Below are 18938 nucleotides of genomic sequence, written 5' to 3'. Positions count from 1 at the left end.
GTGACGTAACAAACTTGCTCTAACGAGTTTGCTTCATTAAAATGAAAAATAAAAGAACTACCAGTCAGATATGGCCGACTGTAACACGTGCTTTACTAGTACATCTTCATGTAACACTAATTTTATTGCTTCAGCGGATGCATCTTTTATGTTGATGAAGCAAGTTGATCAGTTCGTTGATCTTTCTGCCTTCTTTTTAAAAAAAATATTGACATCATATGGGAATGCGTTGTTTCGAAAACCGCGGCAAAAGTCTGTAAAGAAGAAAAAAATAGTTATTACGTTTCATTTCATCTAAATATTTTCAATTCACGTATCGAATTAATCAAGATGCTGAACTTAGCAAAAAAATATTAAAGTAATTATTTGCAAGAGCGTGGTTTATGCAACCTGTCGTATCAAAACGTTTATTCTGCCACTGACGGGAATAATTTTTTTCCGGTTTCCCAATAAATATTTGTGTAGCTTTGTTCATGGTTTATTCTTTTCACTGTTCAACATTTCTTTCTTAAGGTATATGAACAATACAATACAGATTAGGGACATTATTCGCTTTTGGCGGCATTTACTCAGTCACGTCAATACCGAAAGTCGACATGTGTTAAACCGATCGTACGCGATATACGAGTTGAAATTGGCCTGCCAAGTTATCTCCGAGATGTATCTGCATCACCTTTTCAAAAGCGTTACTCAGGAACATATTAAAATTAAAGATAAGAGTAGGAAGGGGTAATTTTTAATTAGGAACAACAATACCCAATCTATGTTTAGCTTTGTTATCTACCTAGTCACAGTAAAGAATCGAAAAAGCCGAATTTAGAGGATTTGCCATGTCTCATATCAGGCTGTGTTGGTCACAATAATATTGCCTTGTTTGTACTCGACATCACGCTTGTTGGCTTTCCATTTCTCAGATTTGTATGGTGTTTGGCTAGAAAGTTAAATATCCATTGCAATGAAGATTATAACGCAGTTTGAGTTCCTGTAGAAGGATTTTTAAATTCTGTTTTAATGAAACAATGTTATTCTCGATTGACCAAATAATACCCAGTACATGAGCCTCATAACAAAGTAAAATATTAGGATTCTTGTTTAATATCCCTTCCAAAAGTAATATCAATGGCGAAATTCTATCTTGACGTTAAACATTGAATACACAACATGACTAAGTGGGCAATATCTACTGGTGTCTTGTGGTATCCAAGGCGACTCAGTGCAGTTGAGCTCTTTCAAATATACAAGCTACTCTGACGAAGGCAGTCATTGCAGAAGGGAATTAATTAAAATTTTACAGTTTTAATCATATAAAAAAATACTTTCCTAAACGATGTGCAGTCAGTGACATATTCACATGAGCTTAACTAAGGGATCTAAGTAGCTTTTCTGAACCAAATATATTTCGGACACATCTCTCTGTTCATCTACAGTATAATAATACACTTTCTCTAAAAACGTTTTCACTTTCTCTAAAAACGTTTTCAGCTCAACCACAATTTCAATCTCCTCGGAAACTTTTTTCCGAGTTCTCCAATGAATGCGACCTTTCGAACACTGGTCGGACGTTTAAATTTTCTCTGGATTTCTTGTATCACTAACTGATCAATGTCTTTCTCATTTCTCAACCAAACTTAGCAAATACCATTATTTCTTCCAACAAATTTCGTCATCGACAAAACCTAGTTCATCGATGAAATCAAGTTCAAATCAAATCTAAATCAAAATCAAGTTCAAACTTGTTATGTGACCCCAACAAGTCTCCTGCATAAAGCTAAGTGGCAGAGCGTCCAGCCTGTGTGAGAAAGGTCATAGTGGGAAGAGCTCAACAAAACAATTCTCAAACAGAGAAAATGAGCTAAAATGGATAGAAAAATAACAAAAAAATGATTAGCGCCAAATGACTGGAGTGGAATTCACGGTATTGTGAACAATTGGTTTGGAACCACAACGAACAAGAATCACAAACGAATGTTTTAGAGAGTAAAACAAACAGATAATGGTAGTACCGACTATAAGAAGAAAGAAGAAGCAATATTAAAACAGCTTCCTTAACTGACAATGCGAAAGTGGGGAAAAATGTATAATGTCGATGGATACGGATCCATCCGAAACACTCTTTTTAGCGTCATTCATACATACATACATACATACATACATACATACATACATACATACATACATACATACATACATACATACATACATACATACATACATACATACATACATACATACATACATACATACATACATACATACTTTATTTAACGTGGAAAAGAGTACACACTTAGCTGTTAGCTAGTTTACAGGTGCTCCACGATTAAAAGTTTAGTATTTACAAAAGATCGTTTATCCACCGTCTTGAAATTTATCTGCTGTCGATTTAAAACATGTTTTGAAAAATAGTTTTTAAGTGTTAGGCAAAACGGCCAGTTGTATGTCATTGTTTCAGCTCTAAATTAAAGCCAGCTGAAATAACTGGTATGCCGCGGTGTGCAAGCGTCAGCCTATATACGGTTAAGTGCAGAAATTTTAGCTTGTCGGTTTTCAATCTCAGACGATCAAGCACGAGCGCTGAATAATCGCTAGCCAGTAGAAAGCCAGTCTGTATTTCATTGAAGAGTTTATTTTTTCACTGTTTTTACGACATCGCAGAGCGCGGTATTGTCTTAAGGTTACATAACAACTAAACTCAACAGAAGTAAAAATGATGATTAATAATAGACGACTATTTTTTATGGCATGAAAATACTTCAACCAGGGTACAATGTAATCTTTGTTATACTGCAGTTACGTAATCCGTATTGCGTTATTAGAGACGTTTTCTAGTTAATTCTATCGATTATTTTGGAAGAAAAATGTATAATCACGCCTCAATGAGTGATGTGTCAATACACTTCCTTAGTTTTCGACTTCATTCAAGAAACATGACTTTCCGTTCTCGGAAATGGCCACTTGCGGCTCGATATCTTGCGATCAATGGGTTGTAAAAGATATCTGTATGACTGGATAACTGGAAAGAAATTAGAAAAGATAGTACTCAGATGCAGGGTTGGAAAGAAAGCATTACTAAAAATGTATGTTTGACTGTGAAATAATGACATTTTTTATTCATTTATACACTACACGTAACAGCAACAGAGATTGTGGGGTTCAAGATAAATATAGATTATTTTCGAAAGTGTCCGGGGGGGGGGGGTACTCCCTATAATGACCGATACGGGGAGGCTCCGCCCGAAAGGGGTACCTTTTTCAGGTTTCAGGTATATAAAAGGGTAGGGATTTAACAAGTTTAGGTATAGGGAAGGGTATCGAAAACTGTCATTTAGGTTTTTCAAAGGGCCTATAATTAAAATATTTCGAACACATGCAATTTATGGCTGTATTATTTCAATTTATTAAGCGCTACATGAAAATGACAAGAAAACGTCATGTTACAAGGCTATACCATGTCTTTCAGGTATATGAAAGGGGTACCTTTTTCAGTAAAAGGTATACGAAGGGGGTACAATTTCTGTCAAAATGGTATATAAAAGGGTAAGGGGTAAGAGCTCGAGGCGGAGCCTCCCCGTACAAAACTTTTTTGGGTACCCCCGGGCGAATGTGTCTGTTATGTAATTGTTTGTAAGCAGTCTCTAAAGTTAAATGCAAGCACCATCCTAAGTAGAATTTTTTTTTGGGAATTAAATAAAGTGCGAGTTACTCTTACTCTGGTGAAGCAAATATCAAAGTAAAATATAGTAGAAAAATACGAGGGATATAAGGCGGGAGTTATTTGTATTAATGTTGTTTATTAGTGTCATTTGCACCAGTATTGAACTACAATAATACCTCAGAACATCATGTCGAAAAGACGAAACGCGCAATAAAGCGTCTGCTCATAGAAATAAGAGGGTGCATTGGATTAACAAGCCACTTTAAAACGTCAGAAAGTTTATCGAACAATCTTTGACTTACATTTTACATTTGTATCATTAGTCCCATTAGTCACTTAGTCACTTAAACAGAATTGCACGATTTGTTTATATTTACATTCCATAAGCATTCTGACTTGATTTTGCATCAATTTCCGTTTTTTTTTATTTCCTAAGAAAATGGTGAAATCTAAGCTGGCGGATCCAAGATGGTGGCTCTAATGACGTCACGTGACGTCATATGACGTCACCGCCAACAGAAAATATGTCATCTCGTAAAGCAGGCTACAGGCTTTCTACTTCGTGCAATATAATTTCGCTGCGCCCTAACAGGACGAAAACTCTGAGAAGAAGTTCCATCCACCACAAGCCCTTGTACGACCGAAGGTTAACCTGAAAACCAATTTGACCTACAACCTATATACTACTGAGTGGAGATACGAACTGCGAGAATAAGTTCTTTTTTGTTCTTAATACCCGAGAACACAACGTAGTGAACGCTGGCAGACACGGAACACGCGATGCGAAGTCTAACACGCTCACCACTAGTCTTTGTCTTCCATAATAATATCAGCTACTTTTGTTCACACAAGAAAAGAACAAACATGTTTTCAACAAATTGCTTTATTCAAATCCCTTAACAAACATCATTACAAAGCATTTAACTTTATTAAATCCTATACATATATGTTTTATTCAAAATATAACTAATTTTAGTAGCGATTTCTTCTCTTTCGCCAAAAAACTCAGTTTTTTTGGCATAATACCGTTGGACAAGCTGACGTCATATGCAAGATGCTTCATAGTAACAGTCTGTAAGAAAGATAAAATTTAAATGTATCGCAGTAATAAGCACGATATTGTATTTAAATTGCTCTCTAGTCAAATTTACTTTGGGCCTCCACAGACTATTGGCTATCGTGAACAAAATGATATCGACAACTAAAAAACGAAGCGTGCTTGACGAGTTGTCGACAATTAAATGCTAAATTATAATGTAACTGCGTTGTCAGTGTTCAGTGTTTTTTTCTATGGCAGAAGGCTGCCGGCGAAAACATCTCATAAAAGGAAATATTTTTTTCGGTAAACCAACACCGTCATGAAAGTTTAAACTGGTAATAGTCTTGACGTTATGATGGCTGCCCGTTCTCAGCAACAAGTTTACTTTTAATACTTTTATTTATGCATAAAGCTATCCTGTTATTGTTTGGAATGGATGTTACCTTCAGTTTTAAAAGTATGGGCTCTTGTGGCTCGTACTGTGTCATGAGCATGAAGTAGTGAGCGTTACTTCCCAAGCTCTTGCTGGCCTGACATAGTTATCGACAACAAACATTCCAATGTATGGAATGCTTGCGTCGAACAGAACAAGTTGTAATAAATAGTTCAAACAACTAAATATCTCGTCTGCGGAGGCCCTTAATTCTGCATGACTTATGCATTATTCCCATTTCTCGTCTGTATGTGTTGCATATAGATTTTCGCTTTACAATGTTAACCCTATTCAGACCGGGCTTTTTTGGACCTTCTCTGACCGGATGCCTTCGGAAGCCCCCCCCCCCCCCCCCCCCCCCCCCCTATGTAACTTCCAGAATATTTATGCAATCACAATGAAACTAATACGATGTATTGTATGTCTGAACATCTTTCTTTTGGCATACGTCACGTGGGATGGTGACGTCACATCACGTGACAATTACATTATGATGTCAAAACGGCCGCCATCTTGGATCCGCCATCTTGGATTTCAAAATTTTTCCAAAATGCCAGAAAACCACCCAAAACCCAAAATTACTACAAAGTACTCAAAATCAATAAAAATGTGCTTTAAAGCCGTAAGAATGTAAAAACAATTCCATTTAAGTTGATTTTTATTAACAGAAACGCGCAAAATTACAAATTTGTGAAAACATGCCTGTCAAAATACCGTCGCTATGGTGATGTCAAGTTGATGACACATCATCCAACCCTACCAAATTATTGCCAGATAAATTTCAGGAAAACTCAGAAAGTTTGGCAGCGTTTGGTTAAATCTTAAAAAAGTTATAAGAGTTCAAAGCCAGCGCGGGCCTCAAAAGCCCCCCCCCCCCCTTCTCGGTCTGAATAGGGTTAACATCAAGCTACTTTTATTTAATCCTTCGTAAACATAGAAAAAATTTCAAATGAGTGTCGAAGGCAATTCCAAATTGTATAGATTTGTTTTTTTGCTTTTTTTTTGACTGATTAAAAAACCGCTTCACATTGTTGACATTCAAGAGTGAACCCAAAACCAATCGTGACTGACTTACGCACGTTTTCCGGTACATTGCGTCGGCTACACGTATTTGCTTTGGGTTTGTCACTGGTTTCAGGACACCCAGTTGAAAAGCGTTCCATTTCTATATCATTAGTTAAACACTTTTTGTAGCTGCCCTTTTAGTTAGTTGGATTTTGCTCAAGACATTTGCACGGGTTGCTTCCCAGAGCCTTGTTATTGCAAGGAATTTAAAAGTCGCCAAATGGAATCTTAAATTTCTAAACCAAACAAGGTCAAAAACAAAGCCAAACATACAGTTCTCATATGGAAATCAAATATCTTTTCGAGGGTGGAACTACTATGCGCAGATTGGCAGGCACGTGTTTTCAAGCTAACGGTGCATGTACTTACATTTTCGCTTCTTCAAATTCCATCACATCGTCATTTATAAAATCATTTCATCGCCTCCTGGAATCCAAAAACGAAAAGTAAACTGTATGTAAAAATGAAAACTAGTATATGTTATTAATAAATGATTTCAATCATCGCTAACTGTAGTTATATATTAACTTTGATGACTTGATTTGTCACGTGGGATCACAAAACAACAACTGCACTTAAAATAATTTGCACTATCCTTTTTCGGAAGAAGATACCAAGTTAAACCTGAAACTATTGCATTTTTTCTTTAATGTCCCCTTTGATAATTGTCACCTGGTCTATAAGAGCATGTCCATATATTTAAGAGAGGATAAATAATTCTTAGCAGCAAAATTAATTATTCTTTCCATTTACTTACGGGTCGTCCAGGGTCTTTCGGGACCTCGGCCTGGACGTTTGCGACCGGGACGGCCGGGGCGGCCTGGACGGCTGGGGCGGCCTGGACGACCTGGGCGGCCGGGGCGACCTGGACGGCCTGGGCGGCCTGGGCGACCTGGACGGCCTGGGCGACCTGGGCGGCCTGGACGTGGGCGGCCTGGACGTGGGCGACCTGGGCGGCCTGGGCGACCTGGACGGCCTGGGCGATCTGGGCGGCCTGGGCGACCTGGACGACCTGGACGACCTGGACGACCTGGACGACCTGGACGACCTGGACGACCTGGGCGAGGTGGACGTGGGCGACCTGGACGACCTGGACGACCTGGACGACCTGGGCGAGGTGGACGTGGGCGACCTGGACGGCCTGGGCGGCCTGGACGGCCTGGACGACCTGGACGGCCTGGACGACCTGGGCGACCTGGGCGACCTGGACGACCTGGACGACCTGGACGACCTGGACGACCTGGACGACCTGGACGACCTGGACGACGACGTTGTGGATCCTCCAGACCTGGAAAGAACAACATTTGTCTTACAACGTTGGTGTCCAATAAGCACTGCAAAAGCATACTTTAAAGTGGATCCCGCACTTAGTTAGGGTTTAATACTCCAAAGCGCAAAATAGTTTTAAAATGATTGCTCGTTAATTAACGGCACAGAAATTCCTTTTTATGTGTCAGATAAATAACACATTATTCCGTTGTAAAAGTTTTTATCAACACTAATTAAATGATGGCTAAGAAGAAACGAGTAACGTGACGTGAGCCAGCCTTAATAATGGTACTACTGTACATTGGATGTGAAGGTAGTTGGTATACTGTCCAGGCTAGTTTGAAGAGAAACAATATAGTGTTTTTTGCCTTGCGAAATGAAGCGCCAAAAACTATACCAAATAAATTACAAAAATTGTTTTTTTTATAATGAACTTGTAGTGATCACAGGGGTCTTTCACCAGTCTCCATATATGATGTCGTTATTGCATCTGAAAAGATTGAGACTTTTTTTTTCTTTTTATAAGGCCGTATTTTTAAAAAAAGGATAATTGTCCTTTTAGTGATAATTTTTTTTTGATAATGATAACATCATGAACAAGTAGCTTTGTTGCTGAAAAAGTAGCAACAAATGGGGATGCCGTAAAGATTTTTTATGCTTAATGATAAACCGTAGACTACATTGGTCGGAAGAGTTCCGTTATAGTATTTTTTTTATGATAAGGGCAACAGCGGAAGACGTTAGCCGCCAAAGTGTTCCCGTCACTGATATAGTTCAGGATAAGATATTTAAAACTGAGAACATTGAAGGACCGTAAATATGAACGACATCTCAATTAATTAACTCAAGGCGCCTTTACAACACACTTAATTGGAGTACTACGGTGCAGAACCTGATAAGTCTCTTTCTTATTGTCCCTCGTGAAAAGTGCATGTCTCATTCTTGACACTCCTCGCTAGGAGCGAAAAAAACTAAGATCGACAAAAGACTTTAACTCGGGGAAATTTCTTGGAATTGGTAGTCAACTATATTTATAAATGGCGACCGGTGAGCGAGTGGCAACCTTTTCCAATGGAAAACGATTTTTTTCTCGGGAAGCATTTTGTAACTTTGTAATATTGGATATTATTATTCAAACTTTTCGGCAGAATTTTTTTCCTTTGATGTTTCCGAGAATCATTCTAAAAGAAAGAACTGTGTATTATAAAAAAAATTACTTTTAAAATAAGGTCCGAGAGAAACGTAGCGTTGCTGTTTTTGGTTGGCTTCCTCAGAAACGAAACGTTATTGTTTTAGATTCGATGTGAACTATTTACACAGCATGGTCTACTATCCAAACAGAAGAACGCTAGTTACCACATTGTCAATACGTTGTACTGAAGGCGAACAAACTCTTTTTTTGATGTTCTTCAAATATCGAAAGGATAATCCTCAGCAACCCCAAAAAATATTGAAATTTTTTAGCTACTACAATGCTTTTAAAGTTCGAATAAAGCGATGTATTGGCGAAAAATATGGAGCGAGCTCTTTGCGTGTTTACTTTTACTTGATTGTTAATTAAATTTTAACAGACACACGTAAGACACAAAAGTGGCGAAAAACGTCTTAATTCACGAGTATTTTTCACTACAAGTTTACTTAAGTCAAACAAACACTTTTTTGTTGATAAAACTTTGATTAAATTTTAAGATACATGCAGTACTGTATTGATTAAAAATAATTGGGAAAATTCAGCCGCATGTAACTGATTTAATTAGCAACGCACTGAAAGTGTAGACATTTGACGCAACGGCAAGGAATTTTAGCTTTCACGAAGGAAAATACCAAAAGAATTCGCTTTTGCTTATCATATTGGCATAGTCAACGTATTTCCGCCAGTCGCTCTAACGATATGAGGAATGAGAGTCCAACTGTAACTGAGTAATTTAGATGTTAGCTAGTTCGGTCGGTTTATTCCCGGATTTATTTAAAGCAACTTAAGCGCTTTTGTTTACACGCAGCTGAACACGAAAATAGAAACAATCGATCAATCACCTTGCAAAACCAGTTATCCTCGAGCTCATGCATTTGACTAATTTCCTTGTCTTCCGCATTAAAACCTGTTTTTCCCTAATTCCTCACAATTTAACCCAACCTTGCCAAAACCGGTTTGCCTAACACCCAAGGGACCAATATATGATGCTGTTATTGGTTATTTCGGTTGTTAATCCAATTATCCTCACTCCCAAGGGAAATACACACGCACCCTGAAAACAACTAGGATCCCTTAGGCATCCCAAAAAGGTCAGATTGTTACATTATGTGCTGACTGATTTTGTGTTGTTCGGAGAATCGACGTCTGATAATTTATAAATCCTCTACCGACAGACGGATGCACACCATAATTCCATAATGTCCTTTTGATCATTGTTGCAAGAAATGACATAAAACTTCACTTTCTTTAGGATGGTAATTTTATCAGGTTTGTATATCCAAGAACGATACGTTGTTGGAGATAAAGGAAATTGATATTTATTAAATAAATGTTTTTTAAGCTTTCAGCAATTTTATTCCGTTAACGTTAAGTTCTAGCAGCATATATTTGTTTATCATACCCATTTCTTTCAAAGCATCCTCAGGATCCTCTGATTAAAAGAAGTAATAAAAAATGATGAGTTTGACATCTTTCTACGAGGGTCTGAATGGTGGTACTTCGATGACATTAAACACTAATGTTTTGGCTCTGTAACATGAAACAGTTAAATTTGAAGCATTTTAACAATGAAAGTAAAAAATTCACCGTAGAAATTTTATCCAGAAAAAATAAAGACGGCTCCAAAATGCCAATATTATTTTGTTTAGTTTATCAACAAGTTTTCGGTCACTTTCCGGCGAATTCTGATCATTTCGGAAGATTTCCGAATTCTACCGAAGATTCCCGAAGACTGCCAAAGATTTCCAAAGACTATTAGAGATTTCCGAGGTGAACACACAGGCTGAAAGTTCATGAGTGATTTTATTACCGATTTTCGAAGAGCAGGTAAGAATATACAATGCTAAGAGACTAAGTTTTCCACCAAAACCCCACTAAACACTCACGATAACAATATTTTCTTCGGAAACAGTAAACATTAAAAAACTGGTCATTTTTACAGCAAACACTAAAAGGTATGGGCAAATTAAAAACTAAACACTAAATCCCATTTAGACCCCCCCTCTACGGCACAAACGTGCGAAACTTGAATCTGGTCTGCAAAAGAGAAATTATTTCGAATTGTCCCGATGGCGAATGAATTTGAAAATGTTAAGATTCACTGATTGTGTGACAATAAAACGCCCATCTTAGCTTACCTAATTCTTCTGAATCATCATCATAATCCTCTGAAAATATAAAGTAATGAGAAAAACTATGAGTACATGACATTCGAGATAATTATACGTTACAAAAATTGTTCATAAGGAAGTTAATGATGTTCTTATATTTTTTCTGTGTATTGCAATTTTTGTCATATTAATGACTTCAAATAATGTATGTTTGTGGATATTAACCAGGTGAAGGCGAAAGTTCTCTCAAATTCTTTGTAATTAGTACTCTTAAGGTGTATAAAGCCGGTGTAATATCAGTTTCTTACAACACAAGAAACACAACTCACCCATTTGATCCGCTAAGTCTCCCTCGGGATCCTCTAAAAATATAAAAAAATGATGATGTATAAGCTGAAAAATGTGTCAAGTGCAAAAAGTAACTCGGTTTTGATTTATCGTGTCTTATTCTGCCTTTCTATAGAATGCTTGTTGTACCGAGTCCGGGAAAAGGCAATTCTCACTGTGGAGTGAAGACCTTGTCAATTCTCTCAATTTTATCACAGTTGTTATAAGTACACTATGTAAAAACAAAAAGCTTTGCCTACCCATATCTTCTGCATCATCGTCAAAATCTTCTGAAAAATAAATTAGAAAATAGCACAAAGTAAATACGTGCGCTGATTGGTTAAAAATTGTGTTTCTATAACTCGATGGAGACACAGACAGTTGTCGTAGACACGGCAATCAATATTCACGGCGCTAAAATAAGCAATGCAAAAATAACAACTAATAATTGTGCCAAATTTTAATGTCACAGCTGACAAAAACCAGGTTAAGACTAAACAAATATTTGCACATTTTAAAACAAGCGAGTAAGATGTTTACAGAGCCCGCTACACATTCAAAAATAGTCTGTGAAAGAAATTATCGAAGCGGCTGACCTTTCAAAGAAGTATATGAATTGGCGCAACTTCACTCCATTCTAGGCTTTGCAGCACTTCAGAACTATTCACAGCTCCTCAACTGGACAAGATATTCGTCCAGAATGCCGAGTCAAACTTCTTTTAACAGAAAAATAATTCACTTTCACCTCCAAGGTTCGAGTCGCTCGATCGTCGGTCGTCAAACCATTCGGTTAGTTCGATGAAGCGAAATAAAACAGAATAAAACCACAATTCTTGACCCCTTCCAGTGCTGGACTTCAGTTAAACCATCGACTTAGTTATTTCTCATAATTACGTTAACTTTGGGGCCTGTTTTCTTTGTTTGTTTGGCCAAACAACGGTGAATTTTAGCCTTGAAGCAAATGTTGAACAGTTGATTTATTTCTGTTCATCGACTCCCGTACTATGATTGGTTGATTACTGTTCATGACGTAAAACCGCGAGGTGAAGAGAATCTACGTTTTGATGTTAAATAAAGCGCTAAATATTACTTTGATGTGCGTTATTTTCTTTGTGCTGTTTTCTAAAAGAAATAGAAAACATGTTTTCCGTGTTTCTATCGAGTTATAGAAACACTCGTGAAAGTTTGGGAGAACTCGAAAAAGCTGTGGAAACACTCGTCTATCGACTCGTGTTCCCACAGCATTTCTCGTTCTCCCAAACTTCCACTCGTGTTTCTATAACTCGATAGAAACACGGAACATGTTTTCTATTTCTTAATTAGTGTAGAAATAACGTGACTAAGAGGAAAAGATTTTCAATAAAAAATTAAAGTTTTCTTAAACCCAGAAATATCTATCTTACCCGTGTCTGACTCATCATCGGAATCTTCTGCGAAATAAAGTAGGTGAAAAGGAAATGAGAAAGATAATAAAAGTGCTATTTGTGCTAAATCGTGTTACTGTGATAGTTAATTATTAACTACTTTTTGTGACAAGAAAATTAGAGGTACACTATATTAAAACAAGACGCCTTACTTACCCATATCTCCTGCCTCATCGTCAAAATCGTCTGAAAAAAATAAGTGTAAAAAAAGGTCGTGGCTAAGAGGAAATGATTTTTAATAAGAAATTTAAAGTTTTCCTTAACTCAGAAATACATATCTTACCCGTGTCTAACTCATCATCGGAATCCTCTGCGAAAATAAAATGGAAGATAAATGAAATGAGAAAGAAAATAAAAGTGCCATTTGTACTACGGCATTGTGTTATTGTGATAGTTAAAGCCTCAATACAGTGTGAAAATTCCCAACCTTCAAACCATCTCCAACCGTTAGCATTTTTCACCACACGAGATCCCGCCACTCTCACTTCTAATTTCATATACTTTCATAGCAAAATTTCGTCCATTACAGCCTTATCTTAAAATTAAAGCTTAAAAAGTATGTTAAATATGCACTGTGTGAGTGACGCAACGTCTGGCTACCAACTTCTTTCAAAAGGCCATTCGCTGTAATGTGTGAATAAACAATCTGTTTATTTATATCGAGGTGGGTTAACTTAACGAGAACTGAAAACTTTAAATAATATAGTTACGTATACCCAAACGTACACAGATCAGTCTTCCTTTTCGATGTTTAAACATGTTAATTAAAGCGTTTATGGATATTCAACCTAAAAAGAGAAAACATGACAGTCAAAAAACTTTAAACTCTCCTAAAATCCTTCGAATATTCAAGTGGTAACAAAGCGAATTTTCTTACCCAAATCTTCATCATCAGGGAAATCTGGGAATCATAAAAGGAAAGGAAACTAAATATTTAATTTAAGATCTTTTTCGACGGGGAGCGGGGAAACGGGGAACGTGTTTGCTTGGGACGGGAAAATCATCAATCCGGCAACAACAACAAGATATATTTTCTTCTTACCCATTTCGCCGTTATCTTCATACAAAGTTTCTGAGAAATAAGAAGTTAAAGAGGAAATCAGCAGAGCTTTTAGAATATTTCCTCGTATATCTAGTATTTTATGCAGTTTGTCGTCTTCACTCACTACTAATATTTTAAATATTCCTCCCATCTCATCCGAGTGCACTGAATAAGTTACATATAAAAACGTACTTTGTTTTTCTTTTTTAGCCTGTATATGCCCAGGCTTCTTACAGAGTAATATAATGAAATCAGGATTCTTTGGATTACTAATATAACTGACTGTGATTCATGTTAATATCTTACCCGTTTCTGCTAGATCTTCCGGCGAATCATCTGATTTAAAGTCAATCGGATCCTCTGAAAAAGCATAATAAAGAAGCAGTATGAATCACAACTGTCTATTAATAATATGAGAGACAAACGCCGAAACGCAGCATGTAGTAATGGTTAAGTCATTTTTCATCTTACCGAATTGTTCTGCATCTTCAATTACAGCCTCTACAATGATGAGAAAGGGAGGAGATTATTTCAATTCTTATTTCAACATATTTTAGCTTGATGATCGGTTAATTAATTGATGTAAGGCATTTTTGGCAAACTTATCTTCCGATTCCCGTGGAGCGTCTATGAACAAAAATAAGGGTGAAAATGTCAGTTTCGACGTTTCTTAAAGTCTTATTGCTCAAACAAAAATGGAAGAAAATAAAATGTACGAGGAAGGTGATCCCTTTTAAAGGAGCTACGTTATTTTCATGATGTACAAAATCACTCTGAAATTAAAGAAAACGTTAAAATTTACGAATGACAACCTTAAAAAAGCAGCCTTCGTGACCTGAATAATTAGTGCAGTTGAACTCTTCGAAATATTCAAGCTATTCTGACGAAGGTCATTGTCAGAGAAGAATGAATTAGCATTTCACTGTCTTAATCAGTTTTAAGATACTTTCCTAAAAGTTCTGTAGGTAGCTTTACTACGGGATCTAAATAGCTATAAATCAGAATTTAAAATAAAGTTTATTGATTGATTGATTGATTGATTGATTGGTTAATTGATTTATCGATTGATTGATTGATTTATTGTTTGATTGATTGATTGATTGATTGATTGATTGATTGATTGATTGATTGATTGATTGATTGATTGATTGATTTGCAATGGCGGACGCTGATTAATTCACCATACCAACAGTTTTATTACTTTACAAGTTTAAGACGAAATCTGCCATGACTTCGAGTATTCATTGGACAAAATTCTAACGACACAGTTATCGAAAACAAATTTCGAAGTTCCACTGAATCGCTAGCCTGCGAATACAGCCGCCTCTCATTCGCGTCCCGCAACGAAGAGCGAAACACGAAGAGAGACGTCTTCGATTCACGGCCAGAAATTCCATACTGATGACGTTAACCACTAATTAGATTTCCCACACCACACGCAGTTGGTCTTGCATAGTTATATTTTTTGTTTTCAGCCGCACATTACTTGCTTGATCACAAACACTTTCAAGGCAGTCAAGGACACATTTAGGGGTCATTTACACCGGACAACTTCATCGCGAAAATTAGAAATCACTATACGAGTTGCACATTAGTAAAATTTGGAAAAATAAGCTGCGAAATCACTAGATGACATTGTTTTGGAACTTGAGCGCAACTCATCGGAGGTGTTGGGCCTTGAATACCGATACCGCAACGATCATAACAATTCTTTTGAGTTAGTTTCTTCTTTCCCCGCTGTTTGTCAAATTAAAATTGTGTTTTTCTGTAGCATTTATTCTTTGGTTGTGGATGGTTCAGGTCGTTCAGGTTATCTGTATTTCACATTTTTGTTGCTTGTTTGTTTTGCCGGTTGCCTTTATGTAAACAATAAAAGTTAGGTGACAAAATTGATCTATTTTTAACGGCCGCTGTGGCGCGTCCTTTCTGTTCATCTTGTTACAAAGCAGTTTCTTTTTGTTTCCCGATTACATATGAATTATAGATATTATAGAAATTCTAAGGTATAGCTTCGGTGTAGTTTCACGATCCTTCCCCCGGTCAACTTTTAGTCCGCAATAACATCCGGTTTTTTACCGTTCGTGTAATGAAGTTTTATATTTCGCATACATTATGTAAATTAACTAGCTGACCAATCAGCGATCCTATCCGGATTCTGGACAGATTTACGTCATCAGTATGGAATTTCTGGCCGTGAATCGCAGACGTCTCTCTTCGTGTTTCGCTCTTCGTTGCGGGACGCGAATGAGAGGCGGCTGTATTCGCAGGCTACTGAATCGCTTAAAAGAGGTGAGACTTTGCTTATAGCTTGCGAACTTTGAAATTTATTTTCTCAGACTCTGATAAAAAAATTGTTGTGTCAAAATAATTTACACCGTAGTGCAAACTTTCGTGATGCTGCTTCAAATATCTTATCAAAAGAAATCGTTTCTAACAACACCGAACATCAATAACAAATTTCGAAGTTCCACTGAATTCCACTGAATGAAGGTCTGAATGGGGGTACCTCGATAACACTAAACACTTAGTTTTTTGGCTCTGTAACATGAAACAGTTAAATTTTAGGTATTTTAACACTAACAGTAAAAAATTCACTGCAACAGTAAATTTTATCGAGAAAGAAACAAAAACCTCCAAAAAGCCAATGTTATTTTGTTTAGAATATTGTAAAGTTTTCGGCCATTTTCTGACGATTTCTGATCATTTAAGACTACCGAAGATTTCTGAAGACTACCGAATATGTCCGGAGACTACCAAAGATGTCCGAAGACTGCCCAAGATTTCCGAGGGGGGATCCGAAAATTTTTTCTAAAATTATGAGTGATTTTATCCGATTTGATTAACAATGCTAAAATTTTTCACGAAAAACCCTCCAAACACTTTACAGTATTTTCTCCGGAAACAGTAAGCATTAAAAAATTGGCTAATGTAACAGCAATGGGCAAATAACACTAAACATTAAACCCCATTCAGACCCTCCTAAATCGCTTAAAAGACTAAACTGATTACAAAATGACTACAGGTGAGATTTTGCCTATAGCTTGTGAACTATGAAATAAATTTTCTCAAACTCTGATGAGAAATTGTTGTTGGTGTTATCACGGATAATAACTTACATCATTATCTTTTATTTAAGGTTACAAAATAACGCAAAAGGATATAAATCATTACTGTACTCGATTTTTGTCCAACTTAAACTAATATTACTCGATTTCTTGATGGGTTTCGTCTTAATTAGACTTTGTTATGAATTTACTTACCATTTATTGTAACTGGGAACGCTGCATAAACGCAATGGGAAAATAAAACGATTAGAATGATATCTAAAAAAAAAAAACGATTTGAATACCCAAAACTCGACTATATGAAATTTCTCAAACCTTCAAGACAGACGCTAGCCGCTAGCAGTAGAACTGCAATTCGCCAAATCTTTAAACCCATGGCTTCTGGAGATGAGAACGGCTTCAAATCTAAAAGATACCTGGTTGGATACCCCTTATATACATGCTAAAGGCAAAACAGACAGCAATAGTGCCAGAACCAATACAGGTAATTGCTATTGTATTGTCTGTATAGACATCAGATCAGATCAAGTTAATAATATTTTGAAGGGGATTTATCAGCGCGGGTAAACTAATATAACAAACTCTTTAATATCGGCCACCTGCTATCTTTAACAAATATTACCCGGAAATCTCCCACGCATTTTAGCCAATTCGATAGCCACGTACAAAACTGTCTGAACTAAGAATAGCTCCATTCAAGTGCAAGCATTTAAAATACTATGACAATTTCTTTTAATTCGTTTACATGTTTTCTCGTTTATTTTTCTTGAAACAACATTAGTTTTTAAGACAATATACGCGTTTACTTTATTAGGCGTTTTAGGCAGAAACATGAGCTAAAAATCTTATTTAACAACATGCGCTGTATACTGTGTATATGAACAATGCAATACAGATCGGAGACATGATTCGCTTTTGCCGGCATTTGCTCAGTCAATACCGTATGTTAAGATGTGTTAAACCGGTCGTACGCGATACAAGTTGAAATTGGCCTGCCAAGTTATCTCCGAGAAGTATCTGCATCACCTTTTCAAAAGCCTTACTCAAGTTTGAGGTCGTCACATTCGTCTTTGTAAGTTAGACAAGAGTAGGAAGGGGTTATTTTAAACAAGAAACAACAATACCCGTTCTATGTTTAGCTCGTTATCTACCGAGTATTCTGAAAAGTGAATATCCGTCGAGGAAGCCAAATTTAGAGGATTTGCCATGCCTGATATTTAGGCTGTTTTGGTCAGGATAGTATTGCTTTCTTTGTACTCGGCATCACGCTAATGTTGGCTTTCGTCTGTCAGATTTGTGTGGCGTTTGCAATAAAGATTAAAACGCACCTCGAGTAACTGTATGAAGATTATTAAATTCTGTTTAAGTGCTGCAATGTTATCCTCGATTGACCAAATCATGCCCAGTACATGAGCCGAATAACAAAATAAAATAGTAAGCTTCTTGTTTAATATCCCTTCCGAAAGTAATATCAATGGAGAAATTCTATCTTGACGTTGAACACTGAATACACAACATGACTAAGTGGGCAAAATCTACCGGTGTCTTTTGGTATCCAAGGCGACTCAGTGCAGTTGGACTCTTTCAAATAATATTATACAAGGTACTCTGACCAAGGCGTTCATTGGCAGAAGAAAATGAATTAGCATTACACAGCTTTAATCAGATTACAAATACTTTCCTAAAAGATCTGCAGTCAGCAGTGCCTTATACATAAGCTTTATTAGGGTTCTAAATAGCATTACCTTTTCTGAAACCTAGACCTTGTGGCTCCAACAAGTATTAGTGATAGAACATAGATCAGTAGCAGAGCATCCAAGCGCTGTGTGGAAGGTCATATGGGAAGATTTCGAAAAACATTATTCTCAAACAGAAAGTTTATATTAAGAAAATGACAGAAATGCTTAGTACCAAATAATTGGAGTAGATTTCAAGGTATTGTGAGCAGTTTGTTTGGAAAGGCAACTAACAAGATTCACAATAGAATGTATTTTAAAGTAAAACAAACAGGTCATTGTTATACCGACTATAAGCTAGAAGATTGTAGAAGCAATATTAAAACAGCTCCCTGCATTGTCAATACAAACGTGGTGGATAATTTTAATGGATACGGAATTATATTAAACACTCTTTCAGCGTGATTCGTCTTAAATCTTCTGCCAATTTAAAACGCCTTTTCAAATATGGTTTTTAATGATATCATATTCAAGTGTTAGGCAACACTTCCAGTTTTAAGTCATAATTTCAGCCCTAAATTTAACCGGCTGAAATTACTGGCATGTCGCAGTGTGCAAGCTGCAGCCTATATACGGTTTAGTG

General features: G+C 36.7%; 1 protein-coding gene across 1 annotated transcript; it reads right to left on the bottom strand.

Annotated features, from left to right (window-relative positions):
- Window positions 1-4538: 4538 nt before the first annotated feature.
- On the bottom strand, window positions 4539-17023 carry LOC144658714 (uncharacterized). The gene is made up of 16 exons (XM_078519189.1): window positions 16935-17023; window positions 16815-16835; window positions 14026-14055; window positions 13861-13914; window positions 13555-13584; window positions 13390-13413; window positions 12796-12822; window positions 12669-12698; window positions 12492-12518; window positions 11349-11378; window positions 11091-11123; window positions 10789-10818; window positions 10053-10082; window positions 7322-7477; window positions 6559-6615; window positions 4539-4724 (listed from the first exon to the last, which is right to left on the bottom strand). Exons 1-15 carry the CDS (start codon window positions 16993-16995, stop codon window positions 6593-6595), a joined length of 606 nt encoding a protein of 201 aa, XP_078375315.1. The 5' UTR covers window positions 16996-17023; the 3' UTR covers window positions 4539-4724; window positions 6559-6592.
- Window positions 17024-18938: the final 1915 nt, after the last annotated feature.

The sequence above is a fragment of the Oculina patagonica genome, chromosome 6 (assembly GCF_052425735.1).
Source record: "Oculina patagonica isolate OP01 chromosome 6, crgOcupat, whole genome shotgun sequence".
Lineage (NCBI taxonomy): Eukaryota > Metazoa > Cnidaria > Anthozoa > Scleractinia > Oculinidae > Oculina > Oculina patagonica.
The sequence above is the reverse complement of the archived record's forward strand: the minus strand, read 5'-3'. Positions and strand labels throughout refer to the sequence as shown.

What these genes read in the sequence shown, in the direction of transcription:
- LOC144658714 (XM_078519189.1), bottom strand. Translation starts at nt 16,995, where the DNA reads ATGGGTTTAAAGATTTGGCGAATTGCAGTTCTACTGCTAGCGGCTAGC. An exon ending in GTTCCCAGTTACAATAAATG is followed by an intron (nt 14,056 to 16,814) that starts GTAAGTAAATTC and finishes TCATCATTGTAG; the next exon opens with AGGCTGTAATTGAAGATGCA. An exon ending in AGACTTAGCGGATCAAATGG is followed by an intron (nt 10,819 to 11,090) that starts GTGAGTTGTGTT and finishes TTATATTTTCAG; the next exon opens with AGGATTATGATGATGATTCA.